This window comes from Loxodonta africana, chromosome 18, assembly GCF_030014295.1.
Source record: "Loxodonta africana isolate mLoxAfr1 chromosome 18, mLoxAfr1.hap2, whole genome shotgun sequence".
Classification (NCBI taxonomy): domain Eukaryota; kingdom Metazoa; phylum Chordata; class Mammalia; order Proboscidea; family Elephantidae; genus Loxodonta; species Loxodonta africana.
Window position 1 is genome coordinate 36,723,892 of NC_087359.1, and position 25,380 is coordinate 36,749,271.

The 25,380-nt window shown below is 35.4% G+C and overlaps 1 protein-coding gene across 1 annotated transcript; it reads left to right on the forward strand.

Annotated features, from left to right (window-relative positions):
- The first annotated feature begins 231 nt into the window (after positions 1-231).
- FBXO47 (F-box protein 47) lies at positions 232-22,919 on the forward strand. Its single transcript, XM_003414683.3, has 10 exons — positions 232-3,246; positions 3,656-3,826; positions 6,870-6,946; positions 9,307-9,384; positions 11,559-11,667; positions 16,453-16,629; positions 17,461-17,607; positions 18,491-18,633; positions 21,689-21,848; positions 22,562-22,919. Exons 1-10 carry the CDS (start codon positions 3,066-3,068, stop codon positions 22,672-22,674), a joined length of 1,356 nt encoding a protein of 451 aa, XP_003414731.2. The 5' UTR covers positions 232-3,065; the 3' UTR covers positions 22,675-22,919.
- The last annotated feature ends 2,461 nt before the right edge of the window (positions 22,920-25,380 follow it).

The window sequence follows — 25,380 nt, forward strand, 5'->3', positions numbered from 1 at the left end:
GGAAGGATGGGGGCGCTACAGGAGCCGAGGTTGTTTGCTATTCATGAGGGGGCGGGATCTCCTTCCCGTTGGAGCTTCTGGGAACATCTAAATTATTCATAAGGAAGGAGGGGGGGCACTACGAGAGTAGGGGTGTTTGATACCCATAAGGGGGCGGGGCCTTCTCTCTGGGGCTCCCGGGAGAGTTCTAAATTATTCATGAGGAAGGAGGGGCCCTACGGGAGGCGGTGGTACTTGCTATTCATGAGGGGGCGGGGCCTACTTCCCGCTGGGGCTCCTGGGAGTGTTCTAAAATGTTCTTGAGGCCACGGGGGCGCCTGAGAGGTGGGAACGCAGCTCCAGCGCGGACCGGAGCCGGACCCTACTTACCCGGCGGGAAATCTTTGAGGAAAAAAAATTTTTTTTTAAACGTTAAGAAATTTGAGAATGGTGGGGCAAAACGACTAAATCCCATTTTCCTGTGAATCTTTAGCCGGAAAACTGTCAAAACTTGTGGTAAAAAGATTTTTTCCCCCAGTATTTTCTTGAGGTGATAGTTTCATCTTTACATGGCCTGAAAGGGGGTAAAAATACGTATCGTAATGTAGTTGGATTCTTATATTGGCCGATTTCTCTTTTATGGTCCCCTTAATTTACCTCTTTGGAGATCTTTTGGGTTAATAACCGAGCAGATGGGGTGGGTCTCTTCAAAGGATTTTATTTTGTTAAAACAAATGAATTGCTATTTGACGTTTTTTCTCTGAAGAAGGGGGGGGGGAAGTTCATCATTTAGGGCCTCCAATATAGCCAAAAATCAGTGGGAAGGAACAGGGACATTGAAACATATGTAACTTTGGCTTGTGATTTTCTTCCTTTTAGAAGGGTGAGAAAAACTAGAAATAATTTGAGATTACACCTTTAGGATTTTCAGAAAAGCCTGATGTTTCCCCCAAAATGTTCTCGTCTGAGTGAGGAAGATAAAAAATTGTTAAGAGGAGCCATTAGTTTTAAAGAATTTGAGGCCTATTGTTTTTTAACCCTTTTAAAGGTTTAAAAAGTATATAAACTTAGTGGCTGACTCTAAAGTCATCCTAGGAACCAGGTATCAGTGAGTCTCTGAAGACACAGGCCCTGTTTGAGTACTGATTTGAGAAACAGGACAAATCGTAGGCCAGATTTATATTTTATTGTAATGAAAATGCTTCAAAATACCTGCTGTGAAAAATTGAAAACAACCTCATGGATTAAATAAGATTCTTCCATTTGGTGGAATTATACACAGCCGTTAAAGTAGATATACTTGTAGATGTATATTTATTGACATAGAAATTACAATATAGTGTTAACTGAAATAAAGCAGATTACAAAATAGTATGAATAGTGTGACCCCCCCCCACCCTTTTATGTTAAAAATGCATATTTATATACATGTAAAATTCTGGAAGGGTATAAACCAAAGTGTTTATAGGTGAATTTAATTTTGTTTAGCTGTATTTTGTAAACTTTTCTGGAAGGGTATAAACCAAAGTGTTTATAGGTGAATTTAATTTTGTTTAGCTGTATTTTGTAAACTTTTCAACAGTAAACATGTTATTTGTGTAATTTTAATGATAATTTAAAGTATCCACTAATTTAAATGCTCATTGAATGCTGAAGGAAAGTACTGTAGTATTTTTGTAAAGGCGTTTCAGATGATGCTTTTCACTAAGCACTAAATTTCTGTGTCATGTTTTCAAATATTTCATAGTGTTAAATCAGTATAAGTTGATATGTAACCTTTTAAGATGAGTAAGTAACAAAGTGATTTTAGTAATTTTGTGCCCAAAGGAAAAAAATGCTTTTTGGTCAGATATATTTGTAACTCTTTGATGAACTGTCTTAGTTGTTACTTCAGAAACAAGGTGCCATATACATATATATATACACACGTACGTACATATTCGTATGTACGTACATATATGTGTATGTATACATACCTATACAAAAGACAATGCTTTTTAATTGAAACAATGAAATGATACAAAGTCATTGTGTGTGATGCATAATATATATATTTTAAGAATTATTGTTTAGTGTAAGTAAATACAAAACCCTGGTGGTGTAGTGGTTAAGTGTTAGGGTTGTTATTCAAAAGGTTGACGGTTTGAATCCACCAGGTGCTCCTTGGAAGCTCTATGGGTCAGTTCTACCCTGTCCTATAGGGTCACTGTGAGTCGGAATCGACTCAATGGCAATGGGTTTTTTTGGTAAGTAAATGATCAGTAATTTTAATAAATTCTTTTAGGAAATGTTCATCTTTGCAATCAAGTGATGCAGGCCCTTCCAAAGATTTATCAATAATTATTATTAACAAAAAGTGGAATAGATGGAAGAGCTGTTATTATTCATTTACTTATCCTAGTCTTATAATTTTGAAAAACTTTAATTTCACTGCTCATTTGTGTATGGTAGAGCCTGTAACTGGTAATAGCAATATGACCTAAAACTTAAGCTATTAAAAAAAAAAAGAGCTAGTAAATTGAAATAGCTCTAAACTTAAAGTCTCTATTTTTTTTATTTCTTTGTTTTTATTGTTTCTAACAAAAGACAATGTCTACTCAGTTTTAAAAGAAAGAACATTACTACAAAGTTTAAAACTACATTAATACTTTGATTACAATATAAAGATGGCAAAAGTAACATACTAATTGATAGATATTGAATGTATTTTATATTATTGCATTGATTTTTATGTTAAATCTTTTACTTTTTTCTGTTTTGCACATTTCTTAGACTCTCATCCAAATACACACATATGTATGTCTCATTTTCAACCAAAACTCTTTTTCTGTTTATTGTATTTGAGCAAGCAATAAAGAATTTTGAAGTATTTCAAATGATGCTGAGATGGAAGGTACTGTTGGAAAATTCCGTATATTGGACATCATATTAAAACTTTTGTAAACATGGAGAGACAGCTATTGCCCATCCAAGTAGCAACTTCTTCATTAAAAAACAATAGCTCTGTATCGTTTTAATGTCTTTCCTTCTTTGTCTTTTGTGCTTTGTTTTTCTAACCAGGAGAGATTTATGAGATAAGAAAAAAGATGACATCCAGAATAAATACCAACTTCACTTTGATCCCCAACCAGAAATACAGACGAAGTAATCGTCAATCCAGCTATCTTTCCAAAGCCTTTGACTCTGATTCTCAACCCTTATCAACTCTTGGAAATTTTAAAGCCTTACCATTGGAAATATTTCAGATAATCTTAAAATATTTGACAGGTGAGGTTTGGGGACTATATGAGTAGGCTACAGAAGACTAATATTTTTATTTTTCTGAAAAACTAGTCTGTCATCTTTGGTCCTGCTAAAATGTTAATGGAGTTCACATTAAGTTTATTTTCTAATGTTTCAGCATTGTTAGCTAAGGGTGCAATGAGAAAGCATGTTACTCAAACTCTTGAAAGCATGCCTCTAATTATAATGACATGGTAACTTGGTTTTTACTCTCAAAATAGTTCTAATTCATTGGAAACTGGATTTAAAATAATTTTAAAGATTATTCTCTTTCCCTACTGGGCTTATTATTTTTACTATTATTACTATTAATGAGTTAGTTTGTAAGTTAATAGATTGTTCTAATAGTGATATTCTTGCATGTAAGCCATTCCTTTTTCCCCCTCTATGGTAGTGAAAGAAATCAGCATGCTAAGCATGGTGTCCAAAACAGTCAGCCAGCACATTATTAATTATATCTCAAGCTCATCAGGAAACAAAAGACTTTTACTACAGGACTTTCATAAACTTGAGCTGTCTGGAAGGAGACAAGACTCTGCTATATTGGAACATTACAGATGTCTAGGTAACTTGTATAATGAGATTTGCAACAAGTAAAGAGCTATGCTTAATTAAGGGGATTTTATCATACAATTCTGTAAAGCCAGTGGGAAATGGACTATTTCCTAAGATGTGACTATTTCCATGATGCTTTTAGTCTTTCCAGTGTGAGAACTTTGTCTTAACAACAGTCCCTTGCGTTTATCTGAAAAGATGAAAGGATGTACTTTAATGTAGTGTCAGTCCTTGTGATTTCATGTGGATGCAGTGTCACGTATGCTTATTGTCTTAGGTGGTTTACCCATTTAGGAAACTGATGTATTTTCTTTGCTTCACTTCCTGTGGGTCTAGTGAGTTTATTTCTATACCATTTTCCCTTTTAATCATAATCCAGTCCTTAAAAATAAAAAAGAAATTGAAATACATTGTGGTAGAAGATCATTTATTCTTTTATCAGAAACTATGGTTTCCTTTTTTTTTTTTTTTAAGCACTCTAACATATTTACTAACATCATTATGCTGTAATTAAATTGACCTTTACCACAAAGTTCTGTATAATCTTTCTTCCCTTGGTTTGTAGTCATTTATGTCTTTCACCCCATTCATTGATTTCATTTTCCCTAAGAGTGTGGAAATAAAATTCTATTTTTGACTTAACTTATGACACCAATTTAATTACAAAACCACCTTATAATTAACCAAAGCATGACAATACAGCCAAATATCAAGGTGATGTTGAGATAAAGGCATAATAGTAAGCCAAGTGAATACTGCCTTATAGTGGCCCAAGGGTGCCTAGCTTTAAGACAATAAAACTAGACTACATAGATGTGTATATACATCAAACTATATTAGACAAGTATGTTTAATAAGGCAAAATGAAAAGTACGTTATCTGATTAACAACGTTGATAGTTTGAGAATTTATGATTAGGGTTAGTCATCTAAGTAACAGAATATGTCAGTTACTTTTTGGTACTTCTCATTGTGCCTTTTTTTGAAACACTCTTAGTTTCAGGGGAAGTGGTTCTTTGGTAATAGAGCTTATCTTTTGATTTTTACCTGCAAGAAAAAACTGGTGATTTTTTTCTCTGAGAGCAAGTCTTAATTGCTTAAACAAAATAAAGCATTAAGACAATTATGTGGATAATTCAGTTAAAATTACAAATATATTGACCTTAATAGCTAGATTTTAAATGGTTTTATTCATGCAATGACTTCAGCCTTCCATTTAATTTTGATGTGGACATCTGGCTTATTACTGATTTTTCAGGTAAATGTTTGATGTACCTACCGTTTTCTCATATTGCCATTCCTGTCTGATTTGTTCTTGTTTCCAGACAATAAAATAACATTTCAGAATCCTGCACTCTGAAGATTATAAATTTTAATTGCTTCTTCATATAAAGCAGAGCAGATGGCCAGTGTGGAAAGAACATTACGTCTGACTCTATTTTTGTGAAGAAGAAATTAAAGAAGCTGGTCTCTAAAGGGTATAGCAGAGCACCTGTGTTAAAAAAAAAAAAAAAAAGTCATCCAGTATTGGTTTTCATGGCAAGTTGCAACGCCTGAAAATAGGAGTTTTACATTAGAAAAGGCAACCAATATACAATGATAGCATACAGTCCCCCAGCTGTGAGATGACATGGGACTGGATGCCAAAGTATGAGAGAAAAAGAACTCGACAACCTAAAAACCAAACACTGAAAAGGTCTTTGTATGTACAAAAATAAGGAGGATTTATGTTTAAAACTCAGTTCTGGTCATGTGTTATCCAAACATAGCAACTTCTAAAAATATGTTCCCATAGATTCTACAGAACTGTATAAAATCATATATTATGTAAAATGCAGAAAAAAAGAAAGCTCAAGAAAGTCACAATATTCAGATATATATTTTCCTACCACATATCTTATTTTTAGTTTGAGGACGTTTGCTCTTATAGGAATGTTAGCAGTGTATTGCCATTTTAGGAAAACAGACCACTTAAAGACAGAGGAAACAAATCATACACTTCCTGTCACTGTAATTCAAGTTACATATCTCACTGGGAAACCAAGAGTTTTTTTTTTTTTAATTACACATGCTTAACATGAAAATCCCATAAAAGGATATTTTTGAAGAAAGAGATACTTAATCTAAACTGAATATTTTCTGTGAATAAAAATGACTTCAAACTTATGAAATTTTAAGTATTTATGACTTTAAATTTTTGTATTTGGAAAAAAGAATACAAGATCTCTTTTCTCATTCTTGCTGTGTTTTACATTAGCCACTCTTAAAACAGTTTCCGGACATGAGGTCAATTTCAAGAGATACTAGAATCTGTTTTCTATGGAATGAAGACAAAATCAAGTTTATTTTTGTAGTTATTTTCTTATCAAGTATGTTTTATTACTGTATCTTTTTTTAATCTAAATATGTTTCACATCTGTCCCATATTATCAATTTCACATTTTTTATGAGGTTTTTGCCAATGCCTCTTAGATGGACATCATAGTCACTTGGTAAACTTCATATATTATTAGGGCTTTGCTCCTTTCCTCCCAAATTTTCTCTTATTAAAAACCGTATCCGCTATTATTCGTCCATAAAGAGAAATGAAGTTCTGATGCATGCATGACATGGAAGAACCTTGACAACATTATACTGACTAAGTCTGACACAAAAGAACAAATATTGTATGATCCCACTTATATAAAATATCTAGAATAGGCAAATGCATAGATGCAGCTTATTAGTGGTTACTAGAGGCGAGTGGGAGGGGAAGATGGGGAGTTACTGATGGGGGGTAGTGAGTTTTTGATGAAAAAATTTGGAAATGGATAATGGTGATGGTTGCACAATGTGGGGAACGTAATTAATGTCACTGAATTGTACGTGTAAAAATGGTTGAAACAGCAAATGTTTCGTTTTATATATTCTACCATAATTAAAAAAAAAAATAGATATGAGCTAGAGCCTACTGTGATATGCCGTACCTGATTTTCAGGAGAGGTTTTGCTGTGCTTTATATTCTCAAATTAATTGCATTGTTATTTTTTCACGTGTGTCTCTCTGCTTTCTCAGGTCTGCTATTTAAAAGGTGCACGTTGCTGCTACCCACGAAGGAGAGGCTCAAGTACATTCACAAGACTCTTGCAGAAGTAAGATCACACTTCTAAATAAAATTACAAACTTTGATTTCCAATAAAGGTGTTTTATTAAGATATTAGACTAATTTTAAATCTATCTTTAATTAGAATTTTAAGAAATTAGTACTAAATAATCAACTGATGGTAATCTAAGACTTTATCAAGTACTTAGAGATTATAGAACACCCAAATATGGTATGCTATTTGCCATCAAGTCCATTCCAACTTATAGTGATCCTATAGGACAGAATAGAACTGCCCCATAGGGTTTCCTAGGCTGTAATCTTTACAGGAGCAGATTGCCAGGTCTTTCCTCCCAAGGAGCAATTAGCATCTAAGCAGTTAACCACTGTGCCACCAGGGCTCCTTAAATACCGGATAGTAGTCTTACTTATTATAAAACAAATTTTATATAATTAAATATATCATTCAATTTTACTAGGTTTCTCAGAATATAAAGATATTTTTACCCCACATGGGAATCGTGTGGAAGTTTTACAGTGGTGTTTAGGTATTCTATTAAAATGTGATAATTTCTGAATGTTAAAATCTTAATTGTTTAAATGTACTAAAACGTAAGAAAGTATTTTTTAATGTATAAAATGACAAACCTCTTTTGATAATAGACTTGAAAATTTACATCATTGTTTGGGCATAGTCTCTGTATAAGTTTTACTGTACAAACCCAGACATCCAACTCTGATGGCTCAGTTCTGCACTCAATGCTATGCAAACTCTTTCTGGTGCACCAGCTGTTTTCATGTCAGTATTTGCATGGAGTTCAATTCTGTGGTATTAAAACAGCTTCCCAGCTGATTTTCTACTATCCGTTTCTTCCCACCTCAACTCATTCAGTACTCTAAATCAAGATTATTCTTAAAGCATCACTTTCATGAAGTTAACTTTCTTGCTAAAAAAATCTTTCAGTGACTGCTTACTTTCAGCAAGATAAGGTCTAAGCTCTATAGCAGCATATAGGGTTCTCCCTGATAATACAACCTTACTTCCTCCTACTTGGAGCCTAATTAAGCTGCTCAGATCTTCCCTCCCTGAAGAAAACTTGTTTATTCCTACCTCCATTTCTTACCATTTCCTTCAACAATTCTTTCTATTCATTTGATCCAGATCCTACCAATACTGTAAGACATCGCTTGTCTCGTATCTGTTGTAGGGGAAAAAACATCACAAAGTTTAGTAAAGCAAAAAGAAAGTTTTATTTGGCATATATTCAAAAGACAAAAGTTGAAAAGCAGACAAGCATGCTGCCAGAGCTAATGTCTGCCTGAATCTAAGGAAATATTACAGAACAGACAATGGTGGGAAAACAGACAAGCATGTTACCACAGTCATGTCTGCCCAAGTTCAGAGACTTTTCTATAATAGAATAGGCAAGAATGGGAAACCGGCCATGACTGTCTGAGTCCAGAGAAAGCTACAGAGTCATCAGTGTATATTAGCATTACAAACGGGCAAAACCATTGAAAGCTTCACCTTTTCACAGATTGACCAGAAACATCCTACATTTTGAATCGTCTTTCTTAGCAGTCATCCAGTCATCGGTACAGGTTTCAGTAGACGGTCAGGAGGGTCTTCGTTGGTCTAACAAATTTTCTATTCACTAAATACTAATAGAAAAAGATAAGAGTGGAAAGTCTTTTGTGTTCTGGCTTATGTGAAACAAACAAACAAACAAAACCAAGCCCATTGCCATGGAGCCGATTCCAACTCATAGCGACCCTATAGGACAGGGTAGAACCCCATAGGCTTTCCATGGAGCACCTGGTGGATTTGAACTGCCAGCCCTTTGGTTAGCACCTGTAGCACTTAACCACTACACCCCTGGGTTTCCAGCTTATATGAAAGGTTCCCTAAAAGATATTTTCCAAGATTATTCTATCTATTGTCTTTGTACCTCAGGGCCCAGTTGATGTGTCCTTGTGAGTCCTTGTGAGCCCTTGTGAGCCGAACTCCAGCTGGGTCACATTCCCTATGCTCAAGGACAGGAAATAATGACTCCAGTATTATTTCCTAAATCATATCCTTCATAACCTTTCTTGATCATTTCCAAGTTTATCTTTTCCCTGTTTATATACGGTGTCCAAAGTAGTGTCTATTCAGTCATTTTAGCATTTATACATTATTCTAACTGGATTATTATAATAATTTCACCTGTGTATATCTTCCTAAATAAGTTGTGAGCTCCTTGAGGGCAGGGGTTTTGTTTTACACTTCTTTGTTACCCCAATTTATGTAATATAATGCTAATCAGAATATGTACTGAAAAAAATCTTGCTCATTTCCATTAAATTTGAATGTCGAATCATTGTAGAGTTCCACTGAAAGGGAAGAATTAATAGTTGTTCTCTTTACAGGTTTCATGTTTTAAATTCAGTGGCTGTGCAGCTCCTATGCAGTGTCTAGGATTACCATGTTATGGCATGTTTTTACAGGTATTTTTTTTAATGAAAGAAGAAGAGAAATGCTTTTTGAACTGTTAGTAAGTACAGTATGTAAATCTGTCTTTCCTTAGGTTAATAGAAGTCATAATAATCTCAAAGAGTGCAAAATAAAATTTTAAAGATTTGAGAATGTGTTAATCTAACAGTGTGTTTGCTACTTCAGTTTTTCTTCTTGGGTTTTGCACTGGTGAGAAATGTTTAACATTTATTTATTCTACGCCAGTGTTCTCTCTAGATTTCCAAAAGTCTTGTAAAAACTAGAAATATTGTGGATTTTTAAAAGAATCTGTAAAATGAGTTTAAAGACTTGGCCTAGTTATTTAAGGTGTGATTTTAGAAATCAACTATTAATTTCAAGAATATTTCTGACTCCCGTTTTATTGTAAGCAAAGAAGATAATAATAACTAGCATTTATTGAGCCTTGCTATGTTTTAGATGCTATTTTAAGCAGTTTATATGTATTAATTAATTTAACACTTTTAACAACCTTATGAGGTAGGTAGTTATCATCCTCATTTTGCAGATGAGGAAACTGCACAGAGAAGTGAAGTAATTTGCCCAAGGTTAAACAGCCAGTAAGTGGAACTCCAGAGACAACACTTTTAACTGCTACCATGCTTCTTCTCAAAGTAAAAACTATATAAGTGTAGGGACTATACTTAAGGACTTATTTTCTTTAAAGTTGCTCTAAATAAGAAGAAAGTTATACTTTATGGAGGAGGGGGATGTTTCCCCCTAAATTCTCAAATTTTAGGGGTTCTGTGGATTTATAGTTTTCAGCCCTCCAATGGCCTGCCTTCTTCTTTGTGGTCTTGTTTAGCACCAGAGTATCTTTGTATCTCTCCTATCATCAAGCATTGGAACATGGGAAAATTTATCTCTGTATCTCAGCCTGTCGTTCACCATCTCCTACAGGTCCAGATTCCTGGAGCCTAGGGCCTCCTACCAGCCTACTTTTCCAAGTCAGATTTTAGTTTTGTTTTTTATTGCTTTGGAACAAGTAATACATGCACATGTATTCATGTAAAATTCAAAATGGTATTCATATAGAAGTATAAAATGGTATAAAGTGAAAAGTTAGCCTCCCTCCTAGGCCTGTCCCTTGTCTACCGAGTTCACTGCACCAGAAGTTACCACTGTTACCAGTTTCTTGTGTATCCTTACAGAGAGAATACGATTAATTTTTAAACTGATGGAATCCAATTCAACTATTTCAAGAAGAATCTACGTGATTAATAACCCTTTCAGAATTTAATTATATTGGCTTACCATTTGAACCTCCTTTTCATATATGTTTGTCCATTCTAGTTTGCTCAAAGATAATAAGTTTTGATCTAATAAGAATGTATTTGCTTATTCACATCCACATGTCATAAATAAGTGCTAATAATTGCCACATTAAAATGATGTCATCATCATTTGTAAGCAATATCATAAATGATAGCTAAAAAAAAAAACCAAACCCGTTGCCATCGAGTTGATTCTGACTCATAGTGAACCTAAAGGACAGAGTAAAACTGCCCCATAGAGTGTCCAAGGAGCACCTGGTGGATTTGAACTGCTGACCCTTTGGTTAGCAGCCATAGCACTTAACCACTATGTCACCAGGGTTTCCAAATGATAGTTAGAGGGCGTTAAAGAGGTTCTACTATAGTCACTGGTGCTTTACTCCAAAACTAAGCTACAGTATGGTTGTGAGTCAGATGCCTAAAGCTGTCTTCAAGGCTTTGGCTTTACTTTGTTATTTTCTTTGAACTGTCAGAGTTCAGGATTGAGTAGCATTAAGAAGTTCTCTGAAAAGATACTCCCATTTCCAGCTAAAAGTAAACTGGATTTTGGAGCATTTCTAGATCTTATTTATGTAAAATTTCTTATTCATTTGAACAGCTCCATAAAAAACTTGTTGATGTCAAGTTGATTCCGACCCGTAGCCACCCTATAGGACAGAGCAGAACTGCCCCACAGTTTCCAAGGAGCGCCTGGTGGATTTGAACTGCTGACCTTTTGGTTAGCAGCCGGAGTTCTTAACCACTATGCCACCAGGGTTTCCAAACAGTTCAGTAGTGGATGAAAATTGAAGTTATGCTCATAATGCAGTAGTGATTTACATTTCAATTTGATGGTCTGAACATCTGCAATATTTCCTTTATTTTATTATCCTCAGACCTTAACAGCAGGTTGGGATGAACTCGAGTGTCATCGTGTTTATAACTTCTTATGTGAGCTGACCAATCTCTCCCGCAAGATGCAGACTGTTGTCTGCAGTAAACCAGGTAAAGAACTACAATTCGCAGAAAGTATTATACAGAGATTAAAATAGAAAAAAGAAAAAATACAGAGTTCAAAAGTATATTTAAAAATAAATGATGGCATACATATTTAGTAAAAGGACAAAGAAATATAAGGGAATTATAAACACTAAATTGGATAGGGTGCAAAAAAGGGACATGTGATTGAGGAAAGAAAAGTGTTCAGAGGGCTTCAACTGTATTGATACTACTGTATTCCTTAAACTGGGTGGTGGACACAAAGATGTCTATTATAGTACCTTTTTTTTTTTTTTAACTGTGGTTTAGGTGAAAGTTTACAGAGCAAATTCGTTTCACATTCAATAATTTATACACAAATTGTTCCATGGCATTGGCTGCAATCCCCACAATTGTCAGCACTCTCCCCATTACCACCCTGAGTCTCCATTTCCATTTGTCCTACCTCAGTGTCTTCCCCTGCCTTGGTCATGTTGTACTAACTTCCCCCGTATTGTGTATTGCCTTTCCCTTCATCAGAGTTAACGTGTTTACTAGCTAGTTAATGATTTTCCCTACCTCCACCTCCCCTCCCTGGAAACCATCAGAGAATAAATATCTCTTTCTGTGTGTAAACCTTTTCTTGACTTTTTATAATAGTTGTCTCATATAATATTTGTCCTTTTATGATTGACCAATTTCACTCAGCATAATGTCCTCCAGATTCATCCATCTTGTGACATGTTGTGTAGATTTATCATTGCATGGTATTCCTTTGTGTGTATGTACCACAATTTGTTTATCCATTTATTCATTCATGGGCATTTAGGTTGTTTCTGTCTTTTTGCTATTGTGAATAATATTGCAGTGAACATAGGTGTGCATGTGTCTATTTGTGTTACAGCTCCTATTTTTCTAGGGTATATACCTAGGAGTGGGATTGCTGGATCATATGGTATTTCTATTTGTAGCTTTTTAAGGAAGCACAATATCATTTTTAATAGTGATTTTACCATTTTTACATTCCTACCAGCAGTGTTTAAGGGTTGTAGTATCTCCACAACCTCACCAGCATTTGTTGTTTTCTGTTGTTGTTGTTCGTTATTAAATCAGTGCCATTATTGCCAGGATGAGATGGTATCTCATTGTAGTTTTGATCTGCATCTTTCCAATGGCTAATGATCGTGAACATCCCTTCATTTGTTTGTTAGCTGCCTGAGTGTCTTCTTTGGTGAAGTGCCTGTTCATGCCCATTTTTTAATTCGATTGTTTGTCTTTTTGTTATTTAAATATTAAAGTTTTCTATAAACTTTAGAGATTAGACCCTTGTCAGATACGTCATAGGCAAAAAATTTTTCCCACTCTGTAGGTTCTCTTTTTACTCTTTTGGCGAATCCTTTTGATGAGCATAACTGTTTAATGTTTAGGAGATTCCAGTTATCTAGTGTCTTAGTCATCTAGTGCTGCTATAACAGAAATACCACAAGTGGATGGCTTTAACAAAGTTTATTCTCTACAGTCAGTAGGCTAGAATTCTGAATTCAGGGTGCCAGCCCCAGGGGAAGGCTTTCTCTCTCTGTCGGCTCTGGAGGAAGGTCCTTGTAATGCATCCGTCTTCTCTTGGTCTGGGAGCATCTCAGCGCAGGAACCTCAGGTCCATAGGACATGCTCTGCCCCTGGTGCTGAGTTCTTCGTGGTATGAGGTCCCCATGTCTCTCTGCTCCCTTCTCTCTTTTATATCCCAAAAGAGATTGGCTTAAAAAACACCACCTAATCTTGTAGACCTCATCGATATAATTACTGCTTAATCCATCTTTTACATCATAGCGATAGGATTTATAACATATAGAGAAATCACATAAAATAGTGGACAGTCACACAATACTGAGAATCATGGCCCAGATAAGTTGACAGATAATTTTGGAGGGGCACAATTCAATCCATGACATCTAGTTTATCTTCTGCTATCTGTGCATTGTTAGTTATGTTTGGTATTCTATTTATACCATATATTAGGGCCCCTAACATTGTCTCTATTTTTTCTTCTATGATCTTTATGATCATAGAGACCTCTTCTATGATCTGTGTAATTTTAGGTTTAACATTTAGGTTTTTGATCCATTTTGAGTCAGTTTTTGTGTGTGGTGTGAGGTACGAATGTTGTTTCATTTTTCTGCGAATGGATATCCAGTTTTGCCAGCACCATTTGTTGAAGAGACTTTCTCTTCCCTGTTTAGGACTTCAATCTTTGTCAAAGATCAGCTGTCCATAGGTGGATGGATTTACTTCTGGGTTCTCAACTCTGTTCCATTGATCTATTATATAGCATTCTTTTTGCGGGGGGGGATATACCTAAAATATGTTATATTCTTAAAATTATGGAACCGTACAATCTAGCATTTTCACTCTGAAAACGCCCTCAGTGTGCACAAGGAGACATGTACAAGAATGATCATTGCAGCATTATTCGTAACAGTGAAAAATTGCAAACAACCTACCTGCCTATTGTCAGGAGACTAGATGAATGAATTGTTGTATAGTGACACAGTTAAAACCATCAGCAGTTAAAATGAATTACAGCCACGTATATTAATGTGGATAAATCTCAAAACATAATGTTGAGGAAAAAAGGTTGTTGGAAGATACTTTCAGTATACCATTTATATACACATTCAAAACAATACTATATATTCTTTATGGTGACATATACTATGTATTTTTTATGGTTACATACATACGCAAAAATGTATATATAAAAACATAGTTGGGAGTGATAAAACCCAAGTTCAGTTTAGTGATTGATTACCTCTAGGAGGAGGATAATAGGATTGGAAAGTGACATATGAGAAGCTTTAATTGTGTCTGCAATGTTCTGTTTATTTTTAAAAGTATGAAGCAAATATAGCAAGAAGGAAAGCTTTGACAAAGCTAGGTGATTGGTATACAGTATTTGTTATAGTACCTCTGCTTTCTGTCAGCTTGAAATATTTCATTATAAAACAAATTATGGATCAAAAAGGCAGATTTAGAAGCCCAGTGAAACAGTGGCAAAATTAATTTATCATGTCCCTTCCTTGCTTAAAAACTTTTATAGCTCCCTGTTGCCTTCATAATAAAATCTAAACTACTTAAACCGGCCTTCACATTCTACTTTCAACCTACTTTGTCAAACTTATCACCCACTACTCTCTGTATCAGTATGACATAGTCATATTGTTCTACTCACTGTGTCTCAGACACACCTTACACATTTCTACCTCAGTATCTTTGTCCATTCTATCTCTGTTTCCTGAATTACCATCCCTTCTCATCCTTTAATACCCAGTTTGCCTGGTCACCTCCGTGGAGGCTTATTTGATTTTCCTAGGACTGCAGTAATCTCTCTCCTAAACTTCTGTGTCGTTTGACTGAACACACCAGGGGGTACTTATATACAGCCTTAGACCATTAGGAGACTTTTCATTTATACTTGTCTTATCTACCTAACAAAATTGTACACTCTTTGAAGAAAAGGACTTTGATTTACGCTTCTTTACAACTTGATTCACTGAAAACAAAATAAAAGTTTAGTAATCTGCATTCTTCTAAATAGTGCCTGGCATATCTGTTCATTCAACAAAAATTTCCTGAGAGCTACCACATGTTAGGCTTTATGAACAAGACAGACCCAGAACCTCTCTTCATGGAGCTTGCATTTTAATTGGGAGAAAAACAATAAAAAAAATAATTTATAGGTTGTGGAAAGTACTGTAAAGGAAGTAAACAAGGTGCTCTTTACATAAAAACCAGAACGAAGAAGTATTAACTTTAGCTAGGGTTGTCAGGTAAGATCTTTCTGAGGAGGTAACATTTAAGCTGATGCCTAAAGATTAAGAAGGAGCGAGCCATCACGAAAGCTCAAGTACTGTACAAATTCTAGGCATAAGGTACATGAAGTACTAGACTCTGAGGCATAAGAGTTTGATGTACTCTGCTGAAAAAAAAGCCAAACCCATTGCCATCAAGTGGATTCCAACTCATAGAGAGACCCTATATAACAAAGTAGAACTGCCCTATACGGTTTCTTTCCAAAGCTGTAATCTTTAGGGAAGCAAATTGCCACATCTTTCTCCTGTGGAGCAGCTGGTGGGTTTGAACTGCTGATCTTTCAGTTAGCAGCTGAGCGCTTTAACCACTGGGCCCCCAGGGCTTCAGGTACTGTCAAAAGACCAGGGTGGCCAGGGCAGAGTAAGGGAGTGGTGAGTGATGAAAGATTGGATCACCAAAGGTCTTGTGACCATGGCTGAGATTTTATTCTAATTCAGAAAAACAGAATGGATCCAACTTATATTTTAGAAGACCACTCCAGCTGTTGGGTTCAAAATGGATAGGAGAGGGGCAAGAATAAGGGAAGCTGAGTAAATAGGAAAAAAAAAAAAAAAATTTAGAAAAAAAAAAAATAGACCCTTGAAAATCCAAAATTTTTCTGGAGAAGAATGAAGTAACTCTTTCAATACAAAACACATTGATGATATATGTCTTTGACCTTTCTCTGCATTTATTTCTTTTAAAATCCAAACTCTTATATGAGATTCTGGTAAACAAGCATATCTTTTGATTAACGTATATTCAAAGTATCAAATATAAAACAGAAAGCGAAGGGTTAAGTAGATAGTTAAAACCATGAAGTTAGGGCAGCTTAACAACAGATAATCTCTTGGTTACTTCCTGTTTATAAGATCACTAACCACAGTGGTTCATACTTACTCTAATCACTATCGAATATGCATATCAATCCTTCTAGGAAGATGCATTTACACTGTGTTTTCATAGGAAGCGCCCGGAAACTGGAATTAAGGATCAGGCTGTTCTGTAGGAATGTCCTGCTTGATCATTGGACACATCGAAGTGACTCTGCTTTTTGGTTAACTCGTATATTAAAACCGTGGCCTATGGTGAATCAGGCAAGATTACTATATATCATCTTCGGGCCAATATCTCCTCAGGATGGTGAGCACCCATTTTTCCGGGATGTATGTTATGTCACTGGTTAATTATTTTCACTTAAGGAAAAGTATCTTTTTGTACCTGCTCAGTTTCATCATTTCTAATGACTTAACTGTGTTTCATGATTTCATGGATATATGCTACATTAACTAGTGCATTTCCTAAGCTTCAAGGCAGAACTTGTTCAGCTGTAGGCCATTACCAAATATATTCCCATCATCTCTGCAGTTGTTCTCATTAAATTTGGCTTAGATTAATGTTAGAATTAGCATGAGTATCTCTAGTTCACATTGATTTATGTTAGGAGGCAGCCAGTTTAAATATTTAACTCGCAGCAGGAAGCCAATCTGGGATTAAAATTTTGTTCTGTGTAACCCACAGAGAAAATCGGTCATAGTTGAAGAATGAAAAAATGGACTGAATTACTGTTTTTTGATATAAATGTTTGGAAGATTCTTAAATATATCATGCTGTCTTTTAGGAAGGATATCAATAAATTTTCATTTATTTTAGTAAGGTTACATCAATTGTTTATACCAGTTTCTGGTATGGAAATAGTGTTATCTTTGAACTAGAAGCACTATTCTGCTTGGTGAAACTACCTTTTTTCTTCATTTAGCTTTTGTTGCTGTGCTTTGTCACATTAATAACAGGCATTAAAATGTATTATAATCAGAATTGACTTTCCATTATGAAAGTTAAAGTGAAAGTAGTAGTATTTGTAATGGGATTCCATTTTCCAATCCAGTTCCCTTTTTTAAGTAATTCATGAAGTTTTTATCACAAAGCCAATTATTCTGTTATAGCCTAGTTTTTATTTCAATTATCATTCAGGACAGGTGGTTTGGCAGAAAATGGTAGAAGGACCTACAGATGAATCCAGTCTAAAAGGTTTGGCTGATGCCATTAAGTTACTATATGACACGGGCACTAAAGAGTGGACAGCAGATGATGTCATCAGTCTTGTAGATGAACTTTCAGGTAAAAATATATCTTTACCAATGTAGAATGATAGAAAATTTTTATTAGAATAGAATTATAAAATTGTAATGATAATTCTACACGTAACAAATGAATTGCCTATTGGAAATCACTAAATGCTCTAAAATATTTGAAAAGTTTGGCTTTATGTTTGAAGAGAATGCATATAATCAGTGTATTGTTGTTGTTAGCTGCCAGCGAGTCAATTCTGGCTCATGATGACCCCATGTGACCCAGTGTGTGCAGAGTAGAACTGCTCTATAGGTTTTCAAAGCTGTGACCTTTAAGAATCAGATCACCAGCCCTGTCTTCAGAAGCGCTTCTGGATGGGTTTGAATCGTCAAGTGCTTAACTGTTCGTACCACTCAGAGAACTTAAAATCGACTTACTTTCCTTCCATTACCAATTTTATATCTATCTGTATTATTACTATTTGAAAGCTTCCTACTTTAATTAGCTTACTTATTCCCGTTTTACATGTTTTCAGAAACACCCTCCAAGGTAATGTAAGAAAGAAAGCCTTCTCCTGTTGGCACAGGAGAGGTGAAACAATGCTTCCCATCCCTGAATAATCCTTTAGATTCTAAAGTGTATAAGGTTTCTTTCCTTACACAGCATTAGACCATCCAGCCTTCTAACCTATGGGTAGGTGAATTGCTTTGACTATATTTCTAATACATTTGTAAGAGCCACCATAACATGGCAATAATCTCTATCTCCGGTTGAATGCTGTAATTGAAAAACTAAAGCATTTTATCTGAGCTTTTCCCTTGGCACTAATTGTATTTCCAATAAAGTGATATAATATTGCATGTATTTAATGATGGTTACTATAGCTATTGTGTGGTTTCTCATTGAATAACTATTGTTTCTCTAATAAAAGTGGTTCCCCGTGAGTGGCTTCTGGAGAATAATGCACGCCTCCTAATCCTATGTGGGAACAACATCTGTTTCACTTTCATGGCTAGTAAAGCTGTGAATGGACGGGCCATTGAACTGGCAAGGCTGATAGTCTTTTTGGCTTTGGTAAGTAAAAACAAAGTTTTTTCTAGTATGTTGTTTACAATGACAGTCAACTACCAGGAATGCTCCCTAAAGGAACTGAAATACGCACAAAACATTTTGAAAGAATGAGTATTTAAGTATAAATTTTTTAATATTCCTTTTTCAAAATATTAAAATATGTGTAATAAACTACCCTATTTAGAAGCATTCCTTATATTATTCTCTCCCAACTTCATGTCTGGATTGTCATTATACAGCTCTGCCAAGTTACATTCTTTTTAAAAATTCTTTTTTAAACAAGCACCGTATTTGATTTGCTTTAAAATAATCAATGTAGGGGAAATGTGGAAGTAAATGAGGGGTTGAGCTGAAACAAGATTGGTAATTGTTGAAGCTAGGAGGGTGGGTACTAGGGATTCATTATACTATTCTCTACTTTTGTATAATTAAAATATTTTTCAAAATAAAAAGTTAGAAGTAGATTTAATATTCATTTAATGCAAATGTATTAAGTGCTTACTGTAAGTGTAAACTGTATGGGATTCTAGGACTGTGGAAATTAATAGAACACAATCTCTGACCACAAGCTGCTTACAGTTTTTAAGAGATAGCAAGGTATATATAAATAAATTGAAATTCAGTGAGATAAGTGGAAAAATATATGTTAAAAAAAGGTACAAACACTTTGGAGAATGGCATCTGGGGTCTTAAATGCTAGCAGGCTGCCATCTAAGATGCATCAATTGGTCTCAACCCACCTGGAGCAAAGGAGAATGAACACCAAAGACACAAAGAATTATAAGCTCAAGAGACAGAAAGGGCCCCATGAATCAGAGATTGCATCAGTCTGAGACCAGAAGAACTAGATGGTGCCCGGCTACAACTGATGACTGCCCTGACAGGGAACACAACAGAGAACCCCTGAGGGAGCAGGAGAGCAGTGGGATGCAGACCTCAAATTCTTGTAAAAAGATCAGACTTAATGGTCCAACTGAGACTAGAAGGACCCCAGAGGTCATGGTTCCCAGACCTTCTGTTGGCCCAAGACAGGAACCATTCCCAAAGCCAACTCTTCAGATAGGGATTGGACCAGACCGTGGGATAGAAAATGAAGCTGGTGAGGAGTGAGCTTCTTGGATCAAGTAGATGCAGGAGACTATGTGGGTGGCTTCTGCCTGGAGGGGAGATGAGAAGGCAGAGGGGGCAGAGGCTGGTTGAATGAATAGGAAATGCAGGGTAGAGAGAGGGAGTGTGCTGTCTCATTAGGGGGAGAGCAACTAGAAGTGTATAAAAAAAACAAAACAACAACAAACCCAGTGCCATTGAGTCAATTCTGACTCATAGCAACCATATAGGACAGAGTGGAACTGCCCCCTAGAGTTTCCAAGGAGCACCTGGCAGATTCGAACTGCCGACCCTTTGGTTAGCAGCCGTAGCACTTAACCACTACACCACCAGGGTTTCCTAGAAGTGTATAAGCAGGGTGTAAATAAATTTTTGTATGAGAGACTGACTTGATTTGTAAACTTTCACTTAAAGCACAATAAAAAAAAAAAAAAAGTACAAACGGAGGTAGCAGAGAAGAGGGACTATCTGGGGTGGAAAAAGAGCACGGAGAGGGCTTCCCAAATCCCAGCAGATAATGTTTTTTTAAAAAAAGAACAGGAGTTTATCACCAGGCAGATGGCAAATTATCCAAGACAGCAGGAACAGTATATGCAAAGACCCAGAGAAGTGAAACAGGGTGGATATATTCAGGGGACTGTAAAATGTGCAGAAGAGGAGTAGCAGGAGGTGAGGCTGACAGGGAGGAAGAGGCTAGGTAAGGAAGGGGCTTGTAAGCCATTCTGTGGAGCTTGAACCTGTCCTCTAGTAGGGAGCTATTGAAAGTTTAAGAAGGGGAGAAACATGATCAATTTTGTGTTTTTCGAAGGTCACTTTGGCAGTATAGCAAAAGGAATGGAGAAGAAGTGACTAGGAGTGGAAAAGCCTTCTCTAGATATCCAACTCTGATTAACATCTCAACTCTGATCATTAATTTTCTCTCAATTGCCTCAGATTTGTCTTCTCTTTGTCTTCATTTACTAATAGTGTTCTTTAGTATGTGTAGGGTAAGGCCATCTCTCAAAATAGGTTGCAAGTTCTTTGAAATCTAGGACTGTCATTTATTTCTTTCATAGTGCCTGGGACAGTGCTTTACACATAATAGGCATTCAGTAAATCTTCCTTGTCAGGTTGATATCTCGTTATACCACTATATACTTTATTTTCATGCTGTACCTTGTATATTTGACTGTATGAGTTAAATGGGTCACTTAGAATGTTAGTGAATAAATCTTTACCTTTCAGTCAGTTTTAGCCATGAACACATAATCTTTAACTGTTTAACTTTTAAATAATGGAGAGATAAATATCCCTTAAAATTCTGCAGATAGAACGTTGGTAATACATATAGTTCTTCTGCCTATCGAAATTACTCATTTATCTATCACTCTCACTGGACTCCTTGAGCATAGAGGCCATGTTTTATGGTTCATTCTTGTATCTCCAGCTTTTGGCAGGTGCTTAGTGAATATTTTGGGAAACCCTGGTGGCATAGGGGTTAAGTGCTATGGCTGCTAACCAAAGGGTTGGCAGTTCGAATCCACCAGGGGCTCCTTGGAAACCCTTTGGGGCAGTTCTACTCTGTTCTATAGGGTCGCTATGAGTCAGAATCGACTCGAAGACACTGGGTTTTTTTTGGGTTAGTGACTATTTATTGAATGAATGAATGAACAGGAATCTTCTTTCTCATATGTCCAATAATTGTTTTAAATATTATTGCTTCCATTAATAAATAATAATACATGACCATCTTGAACCAGAGTTTTACTTACTCCACACATTTTCCCACTAAAATTGCATCGTTTGAAAGCAAAGGAGTATTGGATATAAGAGATTTCCATTCATAGACCCAATAATGTATCATGTTTAATAAATTATGTGGAATCGCAAACCATCGTTGTCAATACCATTTTCACATTCTAGAGCTTGTTTACATGCAGGTTTACAATAATGCTTTTTATATCTAAATCAGGTGTGCGAAAAAGAACTATACTGCATGGACTGGACAGTTAAAATGATGCAAAAAGTCTGTAAAGTCTTTAGCACTCCAATGGAAAGAAATAACTTCCTGCAGAGTGTGGCAAATGCATTTGCATGTGTTATAATGGAAATGATGCAGTCAGTTATGTCGGGTGAGTATGCGAATAGATGGTGCACAGGTGTGAGCTAAAATGCATTATAGTCTCTGCTTAAGACACTAATTCTGTGTAGACTTTTATTTCTGAACTAAAAATAGAAGGAACAGACACATTTTGTTTTGCCATGAGATATACTTTGTTCCTGGTTCTTGTCATTTTCAAAATCTTGTAGTGATTTTCATGGAAAATGTAAAGATTATGAGTCTTCTTTGAAAGGAATCAATTTCAGTTTTGCACAGGCAGAAATTTAACTGCTCACTTCTAACGATCATAACTGTCATTAACGATGCCTTAGATTTGTACAGTTTTCAGTGTATTTTGCATACATTATTTTACAGTTTTAAGTAGCCAACATGATAATGGTCCCGATTTAAAAGATAAGAAAACTAGGACTTAGAAAGATTACTCGACTTGCCCAGGGTCATAAAGTTAGAAGCAATAAAACATGAACCAGGAGCCTATTCTGTTTTCTAATCCAGTATTCTTGCATAATTCTATGATTTCAATGGTTAACATCTGACTTAGTAAAAAAGGGCACTATTAAAGACTTAGTAAAGGTCTTCTATTAAAATATCACTAGGGAAAATTGGAACATCTTATGTTTCAAATAAATCATATATATAAAAATTTAACTGTCATTTTCTTTTTCCTACTGTCTATTCTGTGTGTTTTTTTTTTTTTTTTTTTATTCTGTGTGTGGCATATAGGAGATCGCGATGAAGATGACAGAAGTTTTTTGAATTTGTTCCATCTTGTGCATGCGCAGGCTAACTTCCATAAAGAGATCCTGTGTTTGACCATGAATACTCTCTCTACCTAAATACTCAGAAAGCCTTGTCTTTAGAGAATACCTCACTGAACTAACATTTAGAAGAGTGCTACTTTTTCACACCCAAAGGATAGCATCTATGGGACTTGTACTGTCTAAGTAACCTATTAATTCACAAGGTGCATGGAACTTTAGAAGCAACTGCTTACACCATTATTAATGTAAAAATAACAGGCAAATTCAAGAATGTATTGAGGTTCTGTGGAAAACAAGCTCTGTCTTTTCAGTTTTTTTTTTTTTTTTTAACCAAACTGAAATGGAACGTTTGTTAGCTGTCCAAGAATCTGGGGCCAGCTCAACCTGTATGTGTGGATTGTTGAAGCAAGAGAAAATTCTGTTTTATAGTTAGAGCAGACCCAAATTCACTAAATAGTATGTATCTGTTCACTTAGGTTGTGTAGACATAGCCTAATGTTTTGTGAAGATTTGCAATATGGTGTTTTGGAATGTGTAGAATATAAATCACATTCTTTGCCACCTTCTTGGCATATGATTACAAAGAACATTATATTTTGTCCATGTTTGCAAGAATCAAAAACCAAAGGAAGTGTGTGTATGTACATACATACATATATGTGTGTGTATGTGTGTGTATATGTATATATCCTTTAAGGTGAATCATACAAAAGGTCTACACATAGAGGAAGGTATATATTGTCTCAGTATAATAAAATCTTTTATACTTTGCTGAGAATTAGAGTAAAATGTTGCAAATAAGGGGAAATATAAAATGAAAAAAAGCTATTCTGCTGGCAGAACAATCTTCATAGGTAATTTGCACTTCTTCCTGAAGGTTTTCTATCTCAGAAAGTGGAACTTGCTGAAGCAACTGGAAGCATGAATGGTTAGAGCAGCACAGGAGAGAGAGGAAGCTCTCGTCACTGAGTTAAATGGACTCCAAGAAGCTCCAGGACTATCTCAACCTGGCTAGCATCTGCCACCGCCACTTTTACCACTGAGGTAAAAAATAACACTGCCCAAGGGGTTGAAATAATTCTGGAGCCCTCCTGGATCTCCTGTTTTTTTCTCCTTGGGTTTGATTGCTTTGTTTTTGCTGAAGACACACCCCTTCCCACTGGATTTATCAGAAACTGACTTTCTTTTTCCTAAGCTTTTGCTTTGACTCATCCCTGGAGCTGATGAAAGGAAGAAATATTCTAAGATACGGAAATTACCAGCAGAAGTGGGGTGTAAATTATGGGCAATTCTCAAGCGTTTGGCAAGAGGGGTTCAGTATGTTATGAAAGTGAGAGTTTTAATTGAACTGAGGAAGAGTGAGAATTGTGGAGAAAATACAATTTGCAGTAACAAGATTTTACTCTACTTTCACTTTTGGAGGGTCAGAATTAACTCTTTCATTGATGAAAAGTTTGTCTGAAAATGTCTTAGAGCATTTCAAAGAGAGAGAGAAAAGATTGTCCAACTATAATTCCATTGGTAGCAGGAATTTTTCCTCATAGTTTATCATTTGCATTTTTACACATAAGGAAAGGTCTTGCTTTCATCCCGGTTTTATTGTCAATTTAAGAATTAACCCACAACTAAATTATAAAGACTAAAAGTTGGCAGATGCCAGGGTACAAAATAGACCTTAGTTAAAATTTTCTTCTCTCTTCTCTTCCTTCCTCCTGTTTCCCATTTTTCTCCTCCGTCCCCTCCTCCTCCTCTCCCTCCTTCTTTGTCTCTCTCGCCTTCTCTGTCTTTTTTTTTTCTCATATATGCTTTGAAAAGCCTAATAGCTTTATTTATCAAAACAAGTTGAGAACAGACCCATTAGCTTATTTGGGGGGAAAAAATAAAAAAGTAAACATTTTAGAATAAATAGTGAATATTTTAAATATTTTACTAAAGAGATGTCAAGTTTCATTCTCTTAGAGAAAGAAATTTGGCATTGTGAGGCTGCCTTGAATTATCATTTAAAATTATTCAAGTCTTCACAGCAGTTATTTTCAGCAAATATACAAAAGCAGCATGCTTTAATTTTAAACATTTTTAGTCTAGATTTTGAATCTCATTACACATTTGAACTGACATGATAGCTACTGTAGATTTTTTTAAACTCACATTTCATTATTCCTAATAATAGTGAGATTATTATCTCACCCTCCCCAGAAATTTAGAACATAAAAAATTTGATTCATTCTTTGAATGCAGTAGATAAATGACATAATTTTGCTACCAATAAACAGTAAACTGACAAATTCTTCATTCTATTATTGATAGATAAAAACATTTGAAGTCAAATTTGCAGTTTCCTCAGTTCAGCAGTCCAGTTTTTTGCTGAGTACATTTGTCACAGAAATAAGGTGTGATATCAGATTTCAAAGTGGGAGGTTATGGCACCTTGCGAAAGCATGTATTATTATTATTACCATTAGTATTGATGTTTAAGTGATGGTATAGACAGTCATATTGCCACACAAAAAAATGAGCATTTACAAAATGAATAGCCCACAGACACGGGGATATTGTCAGTTTCTACCTCTAGAACAGTCATAATAACATAAAGATGTAAACTACTAACAGGTCAGATAATGTAGCTTGTATTTTTTTTTTTTTTTAATTTCCTCAGTCCTCATTTTTTTTTTTTTTCTTTGACTTCAATTTGTAGGGTGATTTTTACTTCAACTAGAAAGCAGGCCCCACAGCACATCATTATATTTATCATTATTATTGTTCTTCTACACACACATACCA